Source organism: Astyanax mexicanus, chromosome 9, assembly GCF_023375975.1.
Source record: "Astyanax mexicanus isolate ESR-SI-001 chromosome 9, AstMex3_surface, whole genome shotgun sequence".
NCBI classification, from domain to species: Eukaryota; Metazoa; Chordata; class Actinopteri; order Characiformes; family Acestrorhamphidae; genus Astyanax; species Astyanax mexicanus.
In genome coordinates, this window is record NC_064416.1 from 36,880,097 (window position 1) to 36,901,974 (window position 21,878).

Consider the following 21,878-nt stretch of genomic DNA (forward strand, 5'->3'; position numbering starts at 1 on the left):
ACTGAAACTAACTACTAGCGATCTTTTTTATGCTTGTTATGAAGCATTCTGCCATAAAACATTGAAACTACACGTTAATCTAAGGTAATATAGTGCTTGTTCTGCCATCTTACCGGTGATTCTCAAACACCTACGCTCTGTGTGTGTCTGGAAGATCTCCAAAGGGACAAGCGCTATCCCCAGGGTTGCCAGGTCCAACAAAAATACCCAGCCCAAAATCAGTCTAAAACCCGCCCCTCAGAATCGATTTTGGGACATTTTAAATCGATTCTGAATCGTAGTAAATGAGAATCAAGATTCTTATGTGAATCGATTTTTTGGCACACCTCTACTAAACACTGTAGTAAAAATAATTTATCTGTAATATTAACATATTGCTCACCGCTGTAACGTTAGAAAGAAAGGGAAAAAAAAAGAAAAAGAAATAATGTGTTTTCTAAAGCCCACCTGTGCTCTAAGCTGTTATTACTGGCAGATCTTACCTCCTCGTAGGGTCCAGTGCAGATGTAGTAGTCTCTGGAGGGCAGGCCGAGACTTGGCTGGTCGAACTGGCAGAGAGAATCAGAGGCAAACATACAATCAGCCATTCATCCACTCAGCAGAAACCCAATGCATCCACTCCACGACCTGCCCCACTGAACGTGTATCAGTTACTGTGATTAAGATGGAAAAGCACTTTTAAGCTCCGGTTAAGCTCTCCCCAGCTCCATAAACACAGGGTCCGCTTGTTCCTGGAGATTTTGTGATTGTGGGTCTTTGGCTTGTGTGTTCAGAACTGTTCTACTCAAGCTTTCTGAAATTAAGATGACTGGAAATGGGTAAGAGACTGAAAGAAAAGGAAACAATCCCTTCAAATGTTTTACAAATGTGAACCTAATTTCCAGAACATTAAGTAATTAGGGTTAATAGTCACTGTTTCCATTAATTACTGCTGTCTGTAAGCTCCTGAAGAAGCTTAAGCTGAACAGCATGAGACAGTGAATAGTGTATATATATATTGTATATTTATACAGTACATTTCATGATCAATGTCACAGATTAGGATCTGAGTCTCTTCTGAGTGAGTCAATGGCAACAATGGCAAGGGAAATTCTTCAGATCATGAGGAAAAAACCTTAGAAACCACGACTCAAAAGAGGATCCCATTCACTGCAGTATACGTAGATGCAAAATATACTAGATTACATAGGACAAAATAACTCCACACTATTCAGTTCTGAGGGAAAGGATTTCCTGACAGGATTTCACATAGTTATTTGGGATTAGTAGGATGTAACAAGTATAGAAAATTAACTTTGTCTTTGTACAGGAACTTCTTTTTGCACAAACAGAATGTCCTTATATGGGGGCAGTAGATTATTTTAACATTTTAAATTATCTTTGCCATTTGGGATCAGAAAAATCCAATTAGTCCAAAAAACTAAATTGTAGCTTTCTACAGTAAGTAAATAAACTAGTTTTAAATATAAATTTGGATGAGATTTTTTTTACCTGGCCCATGTTTCTGTCTGGGCTGGCTGTAGAAACTTTCGACTGGGATTCCCAAAATCTTGTTTTCAATCAATTGACTGTAATTTTGTCATCTGACCACTAAATGGTGTGAACAGTGTCTCTATATGAGGCCAAATGGTCCAACTCTTCACTCTTCACCTCATGATCATGAACTAGGATTTACATACTACTACACTCCCATCAATATATAGAGTATAAGCTTTCGTAGACTATCTACAATAATTTTTGTAAATCATACAGGAACTTTGTTTCTTGTACAGGGTTTAGACAATGAAACTGAAACACCTGGTTTTAGACCACAATAACTTACTGTCCCGACAGACAGTTCTGGTGGAAACAGGAGAGTTGAGGTGCACATTGAATTCTGCCGTGATTTGGGCAGTCGTAGTTTTATGTTTTTTGGATACAATCTGGGTTAGCACTCGAACATCCCTTTCAGACAGCTTCCTCTTACAGCGTCCACAGTTAATCCTGTTGGATGTGGTTGGTCCTTCTTGGTGGTATGCTGACATTACCCTGGATACCGTGGCTCTTGATACATCACAAAGACTTGCTGTCTTGGTCACAGATGTTCCAGCAAGACGTGCACCAACAATTTGTCCTCTTTTGAACTCTGCTATGTCACCCATAATGTTGTGTGCATTGCAATATTTTGAGCAAAACTGTGCTCTTACCCTGCTAATTGAACCTTCACACTCTAATCTTACTTGTGCAATGTGCAATTAATGAAGATTGGCTACCAGGCTTCTCCAATTTACCAAGATGTTTCAGTTTCATTGTCCAACCCCTGCAACTTATCCAGTCAGATCACAGACTAATCACAATGCAGAATACTTCCAGTTCCAGACTAAAACTAGACAGAGGGATGAAGAGCAGTTTTGCACACCTACATGAATGATATGGGCATTGGAGTCTCTGTCATCTGTGCCGATGAAAAAGCTGATCAGCACTTGCTTTCCATATTTCTCATTCAGCCTGGCTATAGAGCTCTCCACTGTCCAGGATGTTCCTGAGAGAAAGGTACAACAAACGTTACTTTCGTTATTGATTACACTTTTCTTCAACAAATAAAAACGAAAATGTCAAATACTGATTAATGGAGAAATATATTATATTATATATTTGTAAAACTAATAACTTAATGACAAAATGTGACTAAAACTGTTATACATTTTAGTCAAAAGACAAAAACTAGACTAAAACTATTAATAACTAAATGACTAAAATGTGACTAAAACTGTTATATAGTTTAGTTAAAAGACTAAAACTAGACTAAAACTATTAATAACTAAAAGTGACAGTGTTATACATTTTAATCAAAAGACTAAAACTAGACTAAAACTACTAATAACTAAATGACTAAAATGTGACTAAAACTGTTATACAGTTTAGTTAAAATACTAAAACTAGACTGATATTAATAATAATTAAATGACAAAAATGTGACTAAAACTGTTATACATTTTAGTCAAAAGAGCAAAACTAGACTAAAATTAATAATAAATACATGACTAAAATGTGACCAAAACTGTTTTACAGTTTATGCAAAAGACTAAAACTAGACTAAAACTCATAACTAAATGACTAAAAAGTGACTAAAACTGTTATGCAGTTTAGTTAAAAGACTAAAACTAGACTGATACTAATAATAATTAAATGACAAAAATGTGACTAAAACTGTTATACAGTTTAGTTAAAAGACTAAAACTAGACTAAAACTATTTATAACTAAATGACTAAAATGTAACTAAAACTGCTATACAAGTTTAGTCAAAAGACTAAAACTAGACTAAAACGAATAACTAAATAATTAAAAAGTGACTAATACTGTGATACAAGTTTAGTCAAAAGACTAAAACTAGACTAAAACTATGAATAACTAAATAACTAAAATGTGACTAAAACTGTTAAACATTTTAGTCAAAAGACGAAAACTAGACTGATACTAATAATAACTAACTGACTAAAATGTGAATAAAACTGTTATACAGTTTAGTCAATAGACTAAACCTAGACTAAAACTACTAATAACTAAATAAGTGACTAATACTGTTATACAAGTTTAGTCAAAAGACTAAAACTAGACTAAAACTATTAATAACTAAATGACTAAAATGTAACTAAAACTGCTATACAGTTTAGTTAAAATACTAAAACTAGACTGATACTAATAATAATTAAATAACAAAAATGTGACTTGTTATACATTTTAGTCAAAAGACTAAAACTAGACTAAAACTAAAAATCTCTAAATGACTAAAATGTGACTAAAACTGTTATACAAGTTTAGTCAAAAGACTAAAACTAGACGAAAACTAATAACTAAATAACTAAAAAGTGACTAATATTGTTATACAAGTTTAGTCAAAATACTAAAACTAGACTAAATCAAAGCTTTTAAATTTAACACTGGGTACAGCAGACAGTAGAGAGATGAGGATCAGTTTAAGTTTAGTAGTGTTTGGTGGGGTGATATCCTGTGGTAGGCTGTGATATAGTAATCACATACCGAATGTGGTGTCCCAGTCATCCGTTGCTAAGGGCCACTCGAAGACATCTGGCAGCATTGTGAGCAGAGGCGTTCCACCTCTCTGCTCAATGAGACCTGTCAGAAAAACGCAGAAATATTCCACAACACTCATCTCATCTCAACTCTCACAGAGCTCTGGATATTACAGACAGCGGCTCGTTCTCTGCCCACATTATTCACATTATTCTGTCTGCAGATTACACTCAGCTTTCCCTCTTTATACACTCATAAATACACCTACATCAAAGAAACATAGCTTCAGAAATAGCTGCACCCAGAAGGAAGTATCAGGTTGCAGTGGTATCCTACATAAGAACATGTGTAACATACAGTGAGTAACGTCCAGTACTGTTAAACCAAAACCAAAATACTCAATGAAGTACTTGTGGTTTCTGAGGCTCATAACTCTGATGAACTTATCCTATGCAACAAAGGCAACTCTTGGTCTTTCTTTCCTGGGGCGGTCCTGATGAGAGCCAGTTTTATCATATCATTTGATGGTCTTTAAACATACTTTCAGAGTTCATAAAAAATCTGTAATGTTTTTCTTTACTTAGTTGAGTAGTTCTTGCCATAATATGGATTAAAACTAGCAGTGTCAATCGATTCAAAAATGTAATCTGTTTAATCACAACAAAATTCTGTGATTAACTGCGATTAATCGCATTTGTTTGTCTTCAGATGCAACTTTTTATAGTGGATATTTAAAAGTGAATAATAATAGAATGAATGTAGGAAATGAAAAACGCAATTATACGTATATTAGTGGTGTCAATTAAAATACTAGTATATACTTATATGTTTGAGGGGAGATAAAATCAGTGTAGGGTGCTGGAATAAAGCATGCATGATAAATTGCACTGTAAATGTCAGCGCGGGTGTGTGTGTGTGTGTGTTTGTGTGTGCATGCATGTGAGAAAGAGAGAGAGAGAGAGAGAGAGAGAGAGAGATAGAGAGAGAAATATAGAGAGAAATAGAGAAATATATATATATATATATATATATATATATATATATATAGAGAGAGAGAGAGAGAGAGAGAAATAGAGAGAGAAATAGATATATAGATATATATTTACATTTATATAGAGAGAAATAAAGAGAGAAATAGAGAGAGACAGAGAGAGAGAAATATATATATATATATATATATATATATATATATATAGAGAGAGAGAGAGAGAGACAGGGAAATATAGAGAGAAATAGAGAGAGAGAGAGAAATATATATATATGTATATATATATATATATACATATATATATATATATATAGAGAGAGAGAAATATATATATATATATGTATATATATATATACATATATATATATAGAGAGAGAGAGAGAAATAAAGAGAGAAATAGAGAGAAACAGAGAGATAGAGAAATATATATATATATATAGAGAGAGAGAGAGAAATAAAGAGAGAAATACGGCGGAAGTAGGGGTCAAACTTGGTGCCTTAATTAAATTGCATTAAAAAAAAAGTGACGCGTTACTGATCCCAAATTAAATTGCAAATTCAGTGAAAGGCGTGATGACACTACCCTGCGCATCCTCACTGACATACTCGAGGACAAATTATCTCCTCTACATGGCTTGAAATCCACTTACTCACTTCAACAGCAGCGGGAATATGGAGCTAATATTTAGCTGAGCTAAACTAAAAGACTCTCTTTTATTCCTTGTGCTCTTAAATTGCTTCTTAGGTGACTTATTTAGTTATTTTATGATAAATGCTCTGAAGCTAACTGTTTCTGTTTAAAACATTTCAGGTCTCACTGCTTAAAAAATATTTTTATGCTGATGCGTCCTGTCTCGTCATATTTAATAAATTATTATTATTATTATTATTTATTATTATTATTATTATTATTATATAAATTGTAAATTGTTAGTGGTAAAACTACCTATATTTATATATTATTTTTGTGTTCAATTTAAAGACTGTCCCTTATTAATGTTGTTGTAATTTTTGCCTTTTAATTTGTGCCTTATTTTAGTATGTAAAGCATCTCTGAGAATCTTGAAAAGCGCTATATAAATAAAATGTATTATTATTATTATTATTATTATTATTATTATTATAAATGATACTGATACCTCATCCCATGAATCAGGCCTTCTGAATGTGTGAAGTATCGCAACAAACTGTCTTGGTTATCTTGGGGCTGACCATGCTGCCTCCACCAAGACTAAAGCTAAACTCATCCATTAAAAAATGATCTGCTGCCATTCATGACACAGTCTGACACGACTCCCCACCAAGTTTCATTCCTGTTGGCTTTAGTTTTTAACGCTGAATCTTAGGGGTGTGACGAGATCTCATGGCACGAGATTTCTCGTCAAGCTTAAACCTGTCTTGCGGGGAAAAAAATTGTAGGTGAGCTCCGCGGTACAGTAAAAAAGCTCTGAGCGACAGTTTAAAAGCTCCGCGGTACAGTTAAAGAGCTCCGCGGTACAGTTAAAAACCAGTATGTATTTGATTTTGTCAAATGAAACTATAGTTTACAATTTTTCATTTTTGACGTTTTCTTTAAATTTTATTTGTAAATCTCGTCTCGTAGCCCAGTATCGTGTCTCGTCTCGTCTCGTGATATTAGTGTCTCGTCACACCCCTACTAAATCTATATGAAGTTGTAAAATCTGATGTTTGTTACCTGACAAGCTGGTGAGATGCTAACAGACAGCCAGAAGTACATTAAAGTTATTGGTATTGGTTTTGTCATTGATCCAAATGGCCTTCAGCCTTGTCTCTGGACTTACTTTCATTAGTGCAGGACCTGTAGAGGGTCTTGGCTTTGGCTAAAGAGCTGCTCCCAGCACCGCTCCCAGCATCCTCTCTTTCCAGCACTCCTGCAGAGATGAAAGATAAACAGGCTTCAGATCAGCAGCTCCAAGGCTCATACATCTAAAAAGCTTGACTGTTTTTATTTTTTATTTTTTAATATGCAAGAAGTATTATATTACTGGATACTACATTTAAACTCCAAAGGACAGTGGGAGGTTCTGGACTCTGGTGACTACTTTATGTACTTTACATGTAACACTTTATTTGAAGGGGACTTACATGGGGTTTTATAACACATTCATAAGCACTGAACAATGCATTTCTAAAGCACTATTTGAATAATTATGAATAGCTTTTTCCAGTACCTTCAACATAAAAAAGACATTGTATATAACAAATTAGTCTGTGTTGAAATAACAGTCAGCAATGTTAAATATCTAACTCAATTATTTTACATTCAATTAATTTAAATATATATTTTTAACACTCTCGTTTTCTCTCTACTTCTCTCTCTATCTCTCTCTGTACTTGTCACTCTCGTTTTCTCACTACTACCCTCTATTTCTCTCTGTACTTCTCACTCTCGTTTTCACTCTACTTCTCTCTATTTCTCTCTCTCTATCTCTCTCTGTACTTCTCACTCTCGTTTTCACTCTACTTCTCTCCATTTCTCTCTCTATCTCTCTCTGTACTTGTCACTCTTGTTTTCTCACTACTTCCCTCTATTTCTCTCTGTACTTGTCACTCTCGTTTTCACTCTACTTCTCTCTACTTCTCTCTCTATCTCTCTCTGTACTTGTTACTCTCATTTTCTCTCTATTTCTCTCTGTACTTCTCACTCTTGTTTTTTCTCTACTTCTCTCTATTTCTCTCTCTCTGTACTTGTCACTCTCGTTTTCTCTCTACTTCTCTCTCTCTCTATTTCTCTCTGTACTTGTCACTCTCGTTTTCTCTCTACTTCTCTCTACTTCTCTCTCTCTCTCTGTACTTCTCACTCTCGTTTTCACTCTACTTCTCTCTATTTCTCTCTCTATCTCTCTCTGTACTTGTCACTCTCGTTTTCTCACTACTTCCCTCTATTTCTCTCTGCACTTGTCACTCTCGTTTTCACTCTACTTCTCTCTACTTCTCTCTCTCTATCTCTCTCTGTACTTGTTACTCTCATTTTCTCTCTATTTCTCTCTGTACTTCTGACTCTTGTTTTTTCTCTACTTCTCTCTATTTCTCTCTCTCTGTACTTGTCACTCTCGTTTTCTCTCTACTTCTCTCTCTCTATTTCTCTCTGTACTTGTCACTCTCGTTTTCTCTCTACTTCTCTCTCTATTTCTCTCTGTACTTGTCACTCTCGTTTTCTCTCTACTTCTCTCTCTATTTCTCTCTGTACTTGTCACTCTTGTTTTCACTCTACTTCTCTCTATTTCTCTCTCTATATCTCTCTCTGTACTTGTCACTCTCGTTTTCACTCTACTTCTCTCTATTTCTCTCTCTCTATCTCTCTCTGTACTTGTTACTCTCGTTTTCTCTCTATTTCTCTCTCTCTATCTCTCTCTGTACTTGTTACTCTCATTTTCTCTCGTTTTCTCTCTATTTCTCTCTGTACTTCTCACTCTCGTTTTTTCTCTACTTCTCTCTATTTCTCTCTCTCTGTACTTGTCACTCTCGTTTTCTCTCTAATTCTCTCTCTCTATCTCTCTCTGTACTTGTCACTCTCATTTTCTCTCTACTTCTCTCTCTATCTCTCTCTGTACTTGTCACTCTCGTTTTCTCTCTACTTCTCTCTATTTCTCTCTCTCTATCTCTCTCTATACTTGTCACTCTCGTTTTCTCACTACTTCTCTCTATTTCTCTCTCTCTATCTCTCTCTGTACTTGTTACTCTTGTTTTCTCTCGCTCTATCTATTTCTCTCTCTCTATTTCTTTCTGTACTTGTGACTCTTGTTTTCTCTCTGCTTTTCTCTATTTCTCTCTTTCTCTATTTCTCTCTTTCTCTCTCTGCAGCTCTATTATCTAAACATATTTGCATTTTTAAGGCTAATGATACAACACAGCATCGTTTGTGTCACCAATTACATGATCTTTCATGATCAGTGAAAACACTTCAAAGGAAAAGGAAAGAATATGGATGAGAAAATGGATAAAGACAGACATGTAATGTATAACATCACATCACACTTTTCTACTCTCCACGTTTTGCGCTCTCATTGGCTGAAGCAAGTCGTTACTCTTTTTTCCAGTTGCAGCACTTTTCACGCTATCAGATTTAGAGTTGCTAAAATTAAACCTGATAAATACTTGTTGGGGGTTTATGTGGCATCAGAGATCACTTGGCTAGAACACATCTTTCAGCAGTTTACACAGCGACTGAGCTATTGTTGAAAAAAAAATCTTCCTTAAAATATAAAAGAAATATTTAATCTTTAACGGGCGTGTTGGCTATTTTTATGCTGAACAGATAATCACTGAGCTTCAGGAAGATTGCTAAGCATAGTTAGGTAGTTTACTAGAGTAGTAGAGATTGACATTTTGGACATTGAAATGCAATTTTTTTACTGATCAGCTAAAGAGTAAGACTCGTCATCACTTGCTACTGTGTGTCAATCTGGCACCAGAGCTTCGCATCTGGGGAGGAGCATTTCTTTACTGATTGTTCCTTTAAGGTCATTTAAAATAGTTAATGCTAACTACTTGGGATTTTCTTATTCCTCTTTTTCACAGACAATATTAAAAATCATATAAAAATTGGTATTCCCAAAAATGATTAGTTTAGATAGATGAAATAGGATGGATAAAAGGCATTTTTTTATGGATGCAACCCACATACTCAGCTCTGCTGCTCATCTCACAAATCAACATTTAAGCAGGAAATTAACAGACTTTACAATGGTATATATGATTTATCGGCAAGAAGCATTGTTACAACAAAAGAAATAATCTACCAAACACACATTTCATTCCTTTTTGTGCTAAAATATGTTTGTGTCCCCTTTAAATCAACACCATTTATGTAAAATTAACACTAAGAGTGTCAAAATGAACACTATCAGTTCTGATTTAACCCTGAAAGTGTATATTGGCAAACAAAAATAACTTCACTTTGTAGACTCCCTATCTAAGGATAATACATTTCGCTGGGAACTAACTGATCTAGAGAAGTTTCTAATCAAACCTGATGGTATGTCATGCTATGACTCATTAAGGTATTTTTGGGAGAGGGACCTCTCTTTTACATTTGATGATGATACGTGGAACAATATTTATTGGAAAATATTTCCCAGAGGTACCTCTTATTATTCAAGAACAGGTTTTACCTTTAACACCGACACGCCTTAATAAGATGTTTGGATGTGTATCTCCAATGTGTCCCAAGTGCAAAACTGATCAGGGTACACTTATGCATTGGTTTTGAAACTGTGAAAAAATGTAAAGAGAGATACATCAAGTTGTTATAAAAATTAAATGGGAATGAAGCTTATCTGTTGGACGTTTTATCATATCCGGCCAAAAAATGCAATTTACTGCTGTGGATATCTCCAGTGGTTCCTTCACTCAATATCTGGCTGATACTGGCATCAAACCTTCACCCACTGAAGAAACTCACAAAATCGAATTCTGTACAATTTGGTCATCAGTCTGGAAAATACTGGATGATCTGTGATTCTTTCTTCTGTATCATATCTGTATTTAATTTCATTTTGCCCTTTCTTACTCTTTTTTTATCTATTTCAGTTTAGGTACTATGTTAACTCCCTCTGGTACTGATGTGGCGTGAGATTTTAAATCTGTTCTGAAACAACTGTAATGTTTGTAAAATTCAATAAACACTTACTGAGCTTTATTCTAAATGAAAGTGACCTGCTCTGCTCAAGTGTCTCAGCTTACATGTGTACAATAGACCCAGACTGATTGCTCTGCTGCTGCACACCTAACTGCATATTGCTGCACTGGCTTAACTGGATGTGTGATTCGTTTAATGGATATTTAAAGAAACAGTTTTGCAAAAGAAAGAAAGAAAAATTAACATTATTATTTTTTTTTTTGACATATGAACATTTTTATCCAACATTTTTATAACAACTTGATGTACATCACTCCAAAATGTTTGTTTTTTTCTTAGGAAAGCTTTTGTAAATCCAGCCCCATCACATTTTTCTCACTTAGCTATTCACAATAACAGACCTTTTTAAACAAATCTACTCAAACTGTTGCATGCCGCTGGAGATTAAGGGGTTAATCTGAGGCCTGAAGTAAATCATTGTGTCAGTGTGAAGTCTGAGATGAGGATCTATTACAGCTGAGGCTCGGGGTCTGAGTAACAGAAGTGTTGCGGAACAGTCACGCAAGGACAGCTTCAGGCTAAACCGGCACTGCTCCTCAGAACGGGAACTTCCTTCAGAAAATGAAGCTCTGACTGCAGGCTGAGTCACGCAGCCCGCAGCCTCCGACACAGGGGGGACGCCCGGCCTCGTTTCAGCTCCAAACTCCGCGGTGTTGATACAAACACACACTCAGAATTTGGTTGCGGGCTGAATACAGACCGAGTATTGCTCTGAAAATGAAATATTTAACCAATTGAATTATTAATGCAATTCAATGAATCATTGATTCTGCAAGTCATTACTTTATTACAGCGTATGAGCAATTTCTGATGACATCTATATAAAATACACGGCCGAGGTCTTAATCCTGAGCCCTGAGCCGGAGGCGTGGCCTCAGTGTTTTTGTGGTAGAGTGGAGGGCTTTCTGCTGTGTGCAGTGTTCAGGCTCTGATTTGGTTTTAATTAGGGCTTGTGTTTGAATGCTTCCTGAGAAAGGGCAGAGATCATGTGTGTGTGATTGGATTAGAGGCCGCCTGGTGTGTGTGTGGTACGCTCCCCTACAGCTTCAGAGACTCTCTCAATATCTGTCTCTGGATATTTCCACACACACATAACTCTCTCACCTATTCGTTATTCGTCTTTTTAAATACTCTTCTGACAGACGTTGATTTAGAATTACCTGGATTAATCAGGATTCTGGTGATCAGGAGCCGATTGCTTTGTACTATTGATACTTTCTTGTTTTATACTTTCTACTTTCTATTGATACTTTGTACTATTCCAGAATTTCCATCTGGGATCAATAAAGTATTTATCTATCTATATATTGATGTTAATGATTATGAAGTTTACTGTTTACTGTATTGGCAAATAAATGATTGTTCCATAAGAGCCCTGCTGAACAATGACAAGTCTTGCCAGCCTGTTTCAGAAGCATTACCATCATCACCATGCTGGTTAACCAACAAAACACATTGTTCATATTGAGTTTGCTGGTCTATTAGCATGATGTGCTAGACCAAGCTAATCAACTAGCACAACCACACTCCCATACAACATACAAACACAGGCCAAATGCTAATTAATCAGCTAGTTTACCAGTATTCAGTATGTTTTTACCTGTATGGCCAGCTTTTCAACCACCCTGACCATCTAAATAAAGCTACCAGCGAATACTGATAAAACTAGTGCTTCCATTCATAGATAGAATTCTAAACAGCAAGCTTTCTAAATGTACCTAGACTATGTTACTGCCATATCTTAGGTGAGATTGATGTGAGGATGACGTGAGGTTGTATTATTTCCACTAATTTAATCATATTGGATGGTTTATGTTAAATATAGTGCTTTGGATATAACTCCTGTTCCAGTGCATGTTTTATCTCACCTGCTCAAGTCTGCACACCTGTAGGTTTTGCCTTGTGGCTCAGTCTCCGCCTTAACATAAAGTACCAGTCAACACATTTCTATTAAAACATAACTACATTGTAATAGTAAGTAATACTAAAATGTTCCAGATTGTGAAGAAAACCACATGGAAACGTGTTAAACAAACCAGAATGATCAGTTATAAGGTTGTGAAGAGTTAAGAGTTATACACTGTAGAGTATACAGTGGATAGCTTTATTTGTTTAATGTTCTAATCCATATTATGACAAGAACTACTCAACTAAATACAAAATAATACATAAAAATATATACTTTAAAAATGAAGGTCAGTCAATCTGAAAAGTTTCAAGTTTCAACTTTGAAAGTATCCTCAATTGTATTAGCAAAAAACACTAAAATTCTATGATGAAACTGGCACTTATCAGGACCGCCCCAGGAAAGAAAGAGCAAGAGTTACCTCTTTTGCACAGGATGAGTTTATCAGAGTTACCAGCCTCAGAAAAATATCTTGGTTTGTTTAACACATTTAAGTTAATTACATTATTCAGTCTTTTTTATAGTGTTTTTTATTCAGTATTCATTTACAATGTAGGGAAAAAAAGAATTAAACACTGAAAAAGAACGTACATCCAAGAAGAAGTTCCCAAACTAGATGGAACTCCAATGTATAAAACATACTAGGGGTGGGCGATATGGCTCTAAAATAATATCACAATATTTCAGGGTATTTTTGCGATAACGATATACTTGGCGATATGGGAAAACAGAAATAATTCATTCATTTCAGGAATATAGTATAATAGTATAACAGAATAATCATAATGTGGCAAAATAAATAATATAGCATAAAATAATATAATGCAGCAAATAATATTGCAGAATATTTAGTGCATGCATATAAACTGCAAACTAAAACAATTATAATAAATACAACTAAAGCTTCACAGCAAATAATAGACTACTTTTAAGACAGAACAGCCCTATTATCACGATATGGATTTTTAATATCATGATATTTCTGTGTCACGATTTATTGTATACGATATAATATTGCCCACCCCTAAAACATACAATTAATAGCGTAATAAAATATATTTGATTTAACTACCTGAGAAAGCGGTCCCTCCCCCACTGTGTTTCTGTCCCCAGAACTTTGTGTAGACAATGAAACATGGAGACGACAAACTTTTATAATCAACATTGTTGATTATGTTGATTAATAACTGCGGCCCTAATTCCTAGTTGGTAATCAGTCAAATTATTCAGTTATTAATGTTTTTTAGCGTAGTGCTAAAAAAATGGCCAGTATTTTTCATCATTTGCTCTATTTCATCCATGAATGTGTCAAAAAGCTCTAACCATAGTGCTCACTGTTGCTCTAAATTTGTCCAGTCCTGCTTAAAAATTAAATTAGAATTTTCTATAATTCTGCATAAATATGACCTAAAATATAACCGTTCCAACAGCCTTCTGGCATGTCCACGTGATCTTTAGCAAACTGCAGTCGAGCAGCAATGTTCTTTTTGGAGAGAAGTGGCTTTTTTTCTTTGCAACCCGGTCATGCAAACTATTGTTGTTCAGTCTTCTCCTGATGGTGAACTTATGAACATTAACATTTGCCAATAGAAGAGGGAGGCCTTCAGTTGCTTAGAAGTTACCCTGGGGTCCTTCGAGAGCTCACCATTTTTATTACACATCTTGCTCTTGTAGTAGTCTTTGTTGGTCAATCACTGTCAATCTGGAATTTCTGACTGTGAACTGGTGGAGTCCAAACTCTTTAGACACATACTTTTGCCGCTCACAAATATGTAATATTGGATGAATTTCCTTGATAAATGAATGAGCAAGAACAATATATATTTGTCTTGTTTGTTTAACAGGGTTCTCTTTATCTGCTTTCAGGACATGTATGGAAATCTGATGATGTTTTATGTCATATTGACGCAGAAATATAGAAAAACTTTCCTAAAGCCTTCACAAACTTTCAAGCACCACTGCAGTGACTTTCAGAACCTCCTATCTGACCCACATCTGTCCACAAAGTCCTCTGTGTCCCAGACTGGAAACAGCATGTCCCCGCAGCGTCTCCACCATCTTTGCATGAGCTCCACAGCTGATTCTCCACCAGCTACACCCTCACCACTCACAGTGAGCCCTGCACACCATTCATTTTAAAACTCCTGAGTGATTTGATGAGAACCTGGTCCGGATTCAGAGACGCAATACAATCCTGTCAGTCACAGCCACGGTGAGCGCTGCATGAGCTTCCTGTGATGTCACGGCTATCGGTATGTTTTTGATAATCTGGGTAAGAGGATGGGAATTGATCCCTGTTTGACGGGAACGTTCCCAACTGTGGTCATTTCTTTGTCAGCTTGGTGCAGATTACTGCCGGTAAAGCTTAGCCCCTCAGTCACAGGCTGGCCTAGTCTGCAGAGGTAAAGGTGCAGGTCAGAGGAACTGTGCAAAAGTGCAACATGGCTTTACTCCTCAGAATGGTGGGAAAGTGCAGAGTCTCTAAGACTGGCAGCAGGAGGCCAAACTGCCCACAACCCACAATTCACTTAGTTTAATTTTCTGTCCATTCTCTTGCCATCTTTATCTCTTTTTTATCCTCTATAGCTTTAATCTGCCTTAATCTCTTCTACATTCTTTTCTGCACCGAAAAAAGCAAGGATTTAAGACTTTTTCTTCACAGCAAATAAAGAACATCAATGGACATCTTTCATTTTAATCAGTTAATTGGCGATATATTAAACATATATATTTTTGAAAATCTTACGTTACCTCCCGCCCGCTGCGCTCCTCCAATGAACGTCACCTCGCTTTGCCAAACATTCTCAAAAAGCAATCCAGACTGTTCTCATACAGAGTTCCCCAATGGTGGAACAAACTTCCTTCCACTACCAGATCAGGAGCGTCTCTCACTATCTTTAATAAACTCCTGAAGACAGAGCTCTTCAAAGAGCACTTACTCTCCTAAAACCTCTAACTAACTACCTTCTACTACCAGATCAGAAGAATCTCTCACTATCTTTAATAAACTCCTGAAGACAGAGCTCTTCAAAGAGCACCTACTCTCCTAACACCTCTAACTAACTACCTTCTACTACCAGATCAGGAGAATCTCTCACTATCTTTAATAAACTCCCGAAGACAGAGCTCTTCAAAGAGCTCTTGCTCTCCTAACACCTCTAACTAACTACCTTCTACTACCAGATCAGAAGAATCTCTCACTATCTTTAATAAACTCCTGAAGACAGAGCTCTTCAAAAAGCACTTACTCTCCTAACACCTCTAACTAACTACCTTCTACTACCAGATCAGGAGAATCTCTCACTATCTTTAATAAACTCCTGAAGACAGAGCTCTTCAAAGAGCACTTACTCTCCTAACACCTCTAACTAACTAACTACTTCTAACCTCATTTCCTTCTTCCCCTCCTTCACTCCTCTATTCATTTATTTCCCTTTGACCTCCTTTAGGCCCTGTCTAAAGATGTTTTTTCTATTAATTTTGTACTTCACTATTGCCAAATGTAATGTAATGTAATGTAAAAAATCATTTTGTGAACTCTAATTAATCTAGTTTAAAATGTCATATTATACAAACAAATTTGAAAGAATTATGTATTTTCTGATGCTTCCTACATTCGCAGCCTTTAGAACTGTCCAGCTATTACGATTTTCAGTAAAATGACTGAAGGTACAGTACTGTGCAAAAGTTTTAGGCAGCAAAGTAAATTACACTAATCCATTTATCTCAGCAATATGAGTGTTTTCATCCGAAAAAAGCACCACATATGATTTAAACAGATGCAAATAAACATACATACAGTAAAACGTAACAAGGAATTCTCATTTTTAACTAAGTATGTTTTATCCTGCGAGCCAAGCTGAAGAACAAAGTGTAGAGATTCCAGATTTCTCCTGGATGCTCCTCAGCCAGCATGTGTACATGTTCAGTTCCATCAGCAGCTCACCTGATTTACCAATTTACCAAACCAGGTGTTAATATGATGAGAAATAACTCTATTAAACTCAGATGAGGAGATATTAGGAGATGTTTTAAGGAGAACAGGGCTGTAAAAGAACTGCTTTTTTGTAAAATTGCTGTTTGTATTTATTGTAATGCTGAGCTAATGTGTTTTACTGTGCTAAAAAACCCACTTAATTCAATGTTTTATATATATTTATAGTAAAGCACATATATATTTTAAACATATTTGTTATGTACACTACTGGTCAACAGTTTTAGTAAAAAAAAAACACTACAAAACCCACAATATAATTCTCTCTCCCACCATATCTCTCTCTCTCTACCAAATCTGCATTACAATCTTCAGACTTTAAACTAACTGTTTTAAGCCTAATTTCTATGTTCTTTAACCAGGCATTGCAAGTTTTGTGTCTGTCTTTCATTTTAAACTAGGGCTGCCTGATATTACCACTGCAATAATGCAATAATAACAATTTGTTTATTATTTTTTTATTATATATATATATAGATATATATATTTGAATGTTAAAAAAATACAGTGATTATCATCCAATTTGACCAGAAATCAAGGATTCCACTTTGTAAGATATAAACAAAACCACCTAGGCATCTAAGATTAGAGTAGAATAAATTTTACAAAAATCTGCTAAAACTATAAACATTGAAATTTCCTTTGTATCAAGAAACTTGTAGCATGACGTGTGATTTAATCTGCCTTAATTAACATTGTTTAACAAAATGCTCATATTTCAAGCTGTGTCCAACCTAAGCTGAGAGTTGGTAGTGGTGAGTTTTGGTTTGGTATAATGTAATGCCTAGAGATAATAATGATATTAAATTAAAATCCTGATTTAAACCCAAGAGACTTGTGAACTTTTCTGCTGCACAGAAAAAAAAAAAACAGCTCCAGCTCACATGAGGCTGCAAGTGATCTAAAATGTGTTCACGGTTTGTTTCAGGCTTATTGCAGGTTTATTAGCTTCCCCAAACTGACACGTTTTAGGAGTGAGTTATTGGTAGATACGCAGTTACTGCTATTGTAAAACTGACACCTGCGAGGCCATGTGTCACCAAACGGCAACACAGCCTCACAAACATGTTTTCGATAGAGTTGGCGAGATAAGACTTTTATGGACTCGTGAGGACAAAGTCACAGCTCATTTTAGAGCTATCTGCAGTCTGACGCGTCAGTATCATAGTATATCTCAGTCTGCACTGGCTAAATTGCACTGTGAGCTGATTTCAGGTTTTATCTGATTTATGATGTGTCAAGTAATATCAGCAAAGTACTTTTTATGATCAGCTTCCTACCAGAAAGCAGTAAATTCCATCCCACGTCACCTCGTGTTCTCTATAACACATTCACACAACGCACAGCAATAATAACATAAATACAGTGGCTTCCCTCGTAAAAAAAAAGTTTATTAAGTATATATTTTAAAAGTATACTTAACATGGAAAAGTACATACTTTTTAAAATAAAAAAATGTACTTAAATCCATACTAAAAGTACTATTTTGGGACAAATTATGGTAATTTAAGAATATTTCAGTTAATTAAGCTATATTTAAACACAATAATAGAATAATTAATAAAAGCTTTTGATTGATTTTTTAAACAACTTCTAAGAACTGTTTTTTAATACACATAAGCACATGTATACAACTTAATGCTACTAAAGCTAAAGTGCATTTTAAGCAGTATTTAAAGCCACTATATATTTTTTCTATCAACACAATGTTTAATTTAAAGCACTGCTTTAAAATATGTTATGGAAATACAAAAAAAAAGTATTTAATGTGTATTTTTATAAAGTATATTAAATTGAAAATGCACTTTTAGTTTTTTTTACCTAATTTTAATTTGAACATATTTTTATAGTACACGTGCTTGTCACAATTACACATTGGTTAACTACAAACTTAAAGCAGCATTAGGTAAGATTTCCTTGATTTTTGATGTTTTTAAAGAAGTGAAATTACAGCTTGAAACTCACTGCAGCGCTGCATTGAGGTGTAATAGGCAGAATAGCGGTGCTCTCGTGTCTCTGCCTGAGCTCCTCTCACGACCAACTCTCACGAGAACTGCGACCTGCTTTCCGACCTTTAGTTCTAACAGTTCTACAAGGACTACTGGTTCATTCTTTACAAACTAACATACAGACACTCTGGCAGAAGCTGGAAAGAGACCGAATATATCTGTGAAAACCAGAAAACGAGAAAGAGAAACTAATCCGCCTGAAACATTTATTACACTCTGTAGGGGGAGCCCACAAGCACAAAATCTCAATCCTACCTAATGTATTTTATTAAGATTATTAAGTGATAGACCAACATAAAGTAGCACATAAATGGAAGTGGAACGAAAATTATACATGTTTTCTGAAATTTAATTTAAAAAAAAATCTGAAAAGTGTGATGTGCAAAAGTATTCAGCCTCTCTAAAACCCCTAAATAAAATCCAGTGCAATCAATCACCTTTAGAAGTCACTTAATCAGTTAATAGTTGGTAGAGTCCAGCTGTGTGTAATTTAGTCCCAGTACAAATATTAACACCTGTTGTGTGGAGACCTCAGTGGTTTGTTAGAGAACACTAGTAAACAAACAGCGTCACGAAGACCAAGGAACTCATGCTTTAAGCATCCCAAGAAGCACTGTACAATCCATCATCCAAAAATGGGAAAAGTATTCTACAATCACAAACCTAGCAATAACATGGCCCTCCACCTAAACTGACAGATCAAGCCAAGGGAGCGCTGGTCAGCCAAGAAGCAGCAAAGAGGCCCATGGTCACTCTGGAGGAGCTGCAGAGATCCACAGCTCAGGTGGGAGAATCTGTCCACAGGACAATTATAAGTTGTGCACTCCACAAACCTGGCCTTTATGGAAGAGTGGCAAGAAGAAAACCATTGTTGAAAGAAAGACGTAAAAAGTGATGTTTGCAGTTTGACACAAGCCATGTAGGGGACACAGAAAACATGCGAAAGAAGATGCTGTTGTCAGATGAGACCAGAACATGGTTAAGACTTTTTGGCCAAAATGCAATACGCTACTGTTTGTGTGAAGGAAAAGTAACACTGCTCCTCACCCTGCATACACCATTCACACCACTGTGAAACATGGTGGAGGCAGCATCATGCTGTAAGGATGATTTCTTCAGCAGGGACAGGGAAGCTGGTCAGAGTTGATGGGAAGATGGATGGAGCTACAAAACAGGGCAATCCTAGAAGAAAACTTGTGGGAGGCTGCAAAAGATTTTAGAGTGGGAAATAGATTCACCTTCCAGCAACACAATGACTCTAAACAACAGAGGAATTATTTATATCAAAGAATATTCATGTGTTAGAATGGCCCAGTCAAAATCCTAAAACTGACCTAAATCCCATTGAGCTTCTGTGACAAGATATGAAAACTGCTGTTCACAGATGCTCTCCATCCAACCTGGCTGAGCTTGAGCTGTTTTGCAAAGGAAAATGGCCAAAATCTCAATCTCTAGATTAAAGTAGAGTTAGGTTATAAAAACATATCCCAAGCTTTGAGCAACTTCAAACCTAAAAAAGAACATGCCCGTCCCTCTTAGCTAACAGATCACGCAAGGAGAGCACTGATCAGAGAAGCAGCCAAGAGGCCCATGGTCACTCTGGAGGAGCTGCAGAAATCCACAGCTCGGGTAAGAAAATCTGTCTACAGGACAATTATAAGTCGAGCACTCCACAAATCAGGACTTTATAAAAGTGTGGCTTAAAGAAAACTATTGTTGAAAGAAAGAGATAGGAAGTATCGTTTTCAGTTTGACAAAGTTAAACTTTTCGGCCAATGCAAAGGGCTATGTCTACTGGAAAAGTAACACTAAACATGTCATGCCCACTGCGAAACATGGTGGTGGCAGCATGGCAGAGACAAACCCCAAAAGACTTGCATCTGTACATTTTGAAAAACATGTATAATTTTCGTTCCACTTTGTGTTGGTCTGTCACATAAAATCTTTATAAAATAAAACACGAGGTATTAATACTTTAGTAAGCCACTGTAAAACCGTAATATCTCACTGTACTTTCCCAACAAATCACGCTTATTTATAGCAGGTTCATAGCAGTCATACAGCAAGCTCAGCCCAAGCCTTTCACCTGCAGCCAGAAGCTGTCGCGATGCTAGTAACCGTGAACTCGTGCTGACAGATGCCGAGGAAGGGCAGCCAAGGCGGCAGAGGCTTGAGCGCTAATTACATCCAAACCTCTAATCAAGCCTCTAAATAAGCTCTTATTTTCACATCAACTTTCCATTTAATTCCTGCAAAGGTCAGCGCTCTGGAAAAGCTAACAAGGGGATTTGGCTTCAAAACATTTGTTTCTCTGGGGGAAGTGGAGGCCCGCTCTGCTTTGGCCCCGGCCCCCGGGTAATTATTTTCATTTCTCAGTGTTTGTCGTGATGTGTATCCCTTTGACGCTCCAATGATTAGCGGTAATAGACCGGAGGAGCTCAAATTAAATTATTACCAAGAGGTGAGCTTTCAAACGTCTCATTAATTTAATTACGACATCGGAGCTTTCTGATGACAATCTGCGACCCATTGTTGTTTAAATCAAACCCGACTGTTGTTCCACCAAAGGCTCATCATCATGATACTGTTGATTCCAGCATTCAATCAGCACATGATTGGTTTAATGAAGACTTTACACGTTTATAATGTTTTGTACTGTTAATTATCAAGAGTCAGAGAGGAGACAGAGAGGAGGACTGATGGACAGAAGTAGTGCAGAACTGTGCAAAAGTTCTAGGCACCTAAACAATTTTTAAAACATATTTAAATCAATTCATCTCAAAAAAACTCACATTAGAACAGATGCAGATTGTACTGTACATTAGGGGTGGGCGATATGGCTCTAAAATAATATCACGATATTTCAGGGTATTTTCACGATAACGATATACTTGGCGATATAGGAAAACTAAAATAATTCATTCATTTCAGGAATATAGTATAATAGTATAACAGAATAATCATAATGTGGCAAAATAAATAATATAGCATAAAATAATATAATGCAGCAAATAATATTGCAGAATATTTAGTGCATGCATATAAACTGCAAACTAAAACAATTATAATAAATACACCTAAAGCTTCACAGTAAATAATAGACTACTTTTAAAACAGAACAGCCCTATTATCACGATATGGATTTTTAATATCATGATATTTCTGTGTCACGATATATTGTATACGATAAAATATTGCCCACCCCTACTAAACATAAGTACAGTAAAAATATTTGGCTTGGTTCCAGATTTATGTGATTTAACATCGGAAAGCACATATTAACCCAACCAGGTGTTGATATGAT

General features: G+C 35.9%; 1 protein-coding gene across 3 annotated transcripts in view; it reads right to left on the reverse strand.

Moving 5' to 3' along the window:
• Nucleotides 1–21,878, reverse strand: part of LOC103041883 (neprilysin) — a 95,321-nt gene that overhangs the window by 33,529 nt on the left and 39,914 nt on the right. For all 3 annotated transcript variants that reach the window (XM_049483423.1, XM_049483425.1, XM_049483424.1), the window contains exons 5-8: nt 6,806–6,895; nt 4,022–4,117; nt 2,403–2,521; nt 483–548 (exon numbers count right to left, since the gene is read on the reverse strand). In XM_049483423.1, coding sequence (XP_049339380.1) covers nt 483–548; nt 2,403–2,521; nt 4,022–4,117; nt 6,806–6,895 — 371 coding nt within the window. The remainder of the gene's footprint in view (nt 1–482; nt 549–2,402; nt 2,522–4,021; nt 4,118–6,805; nt 6,896–21,878) is intronic.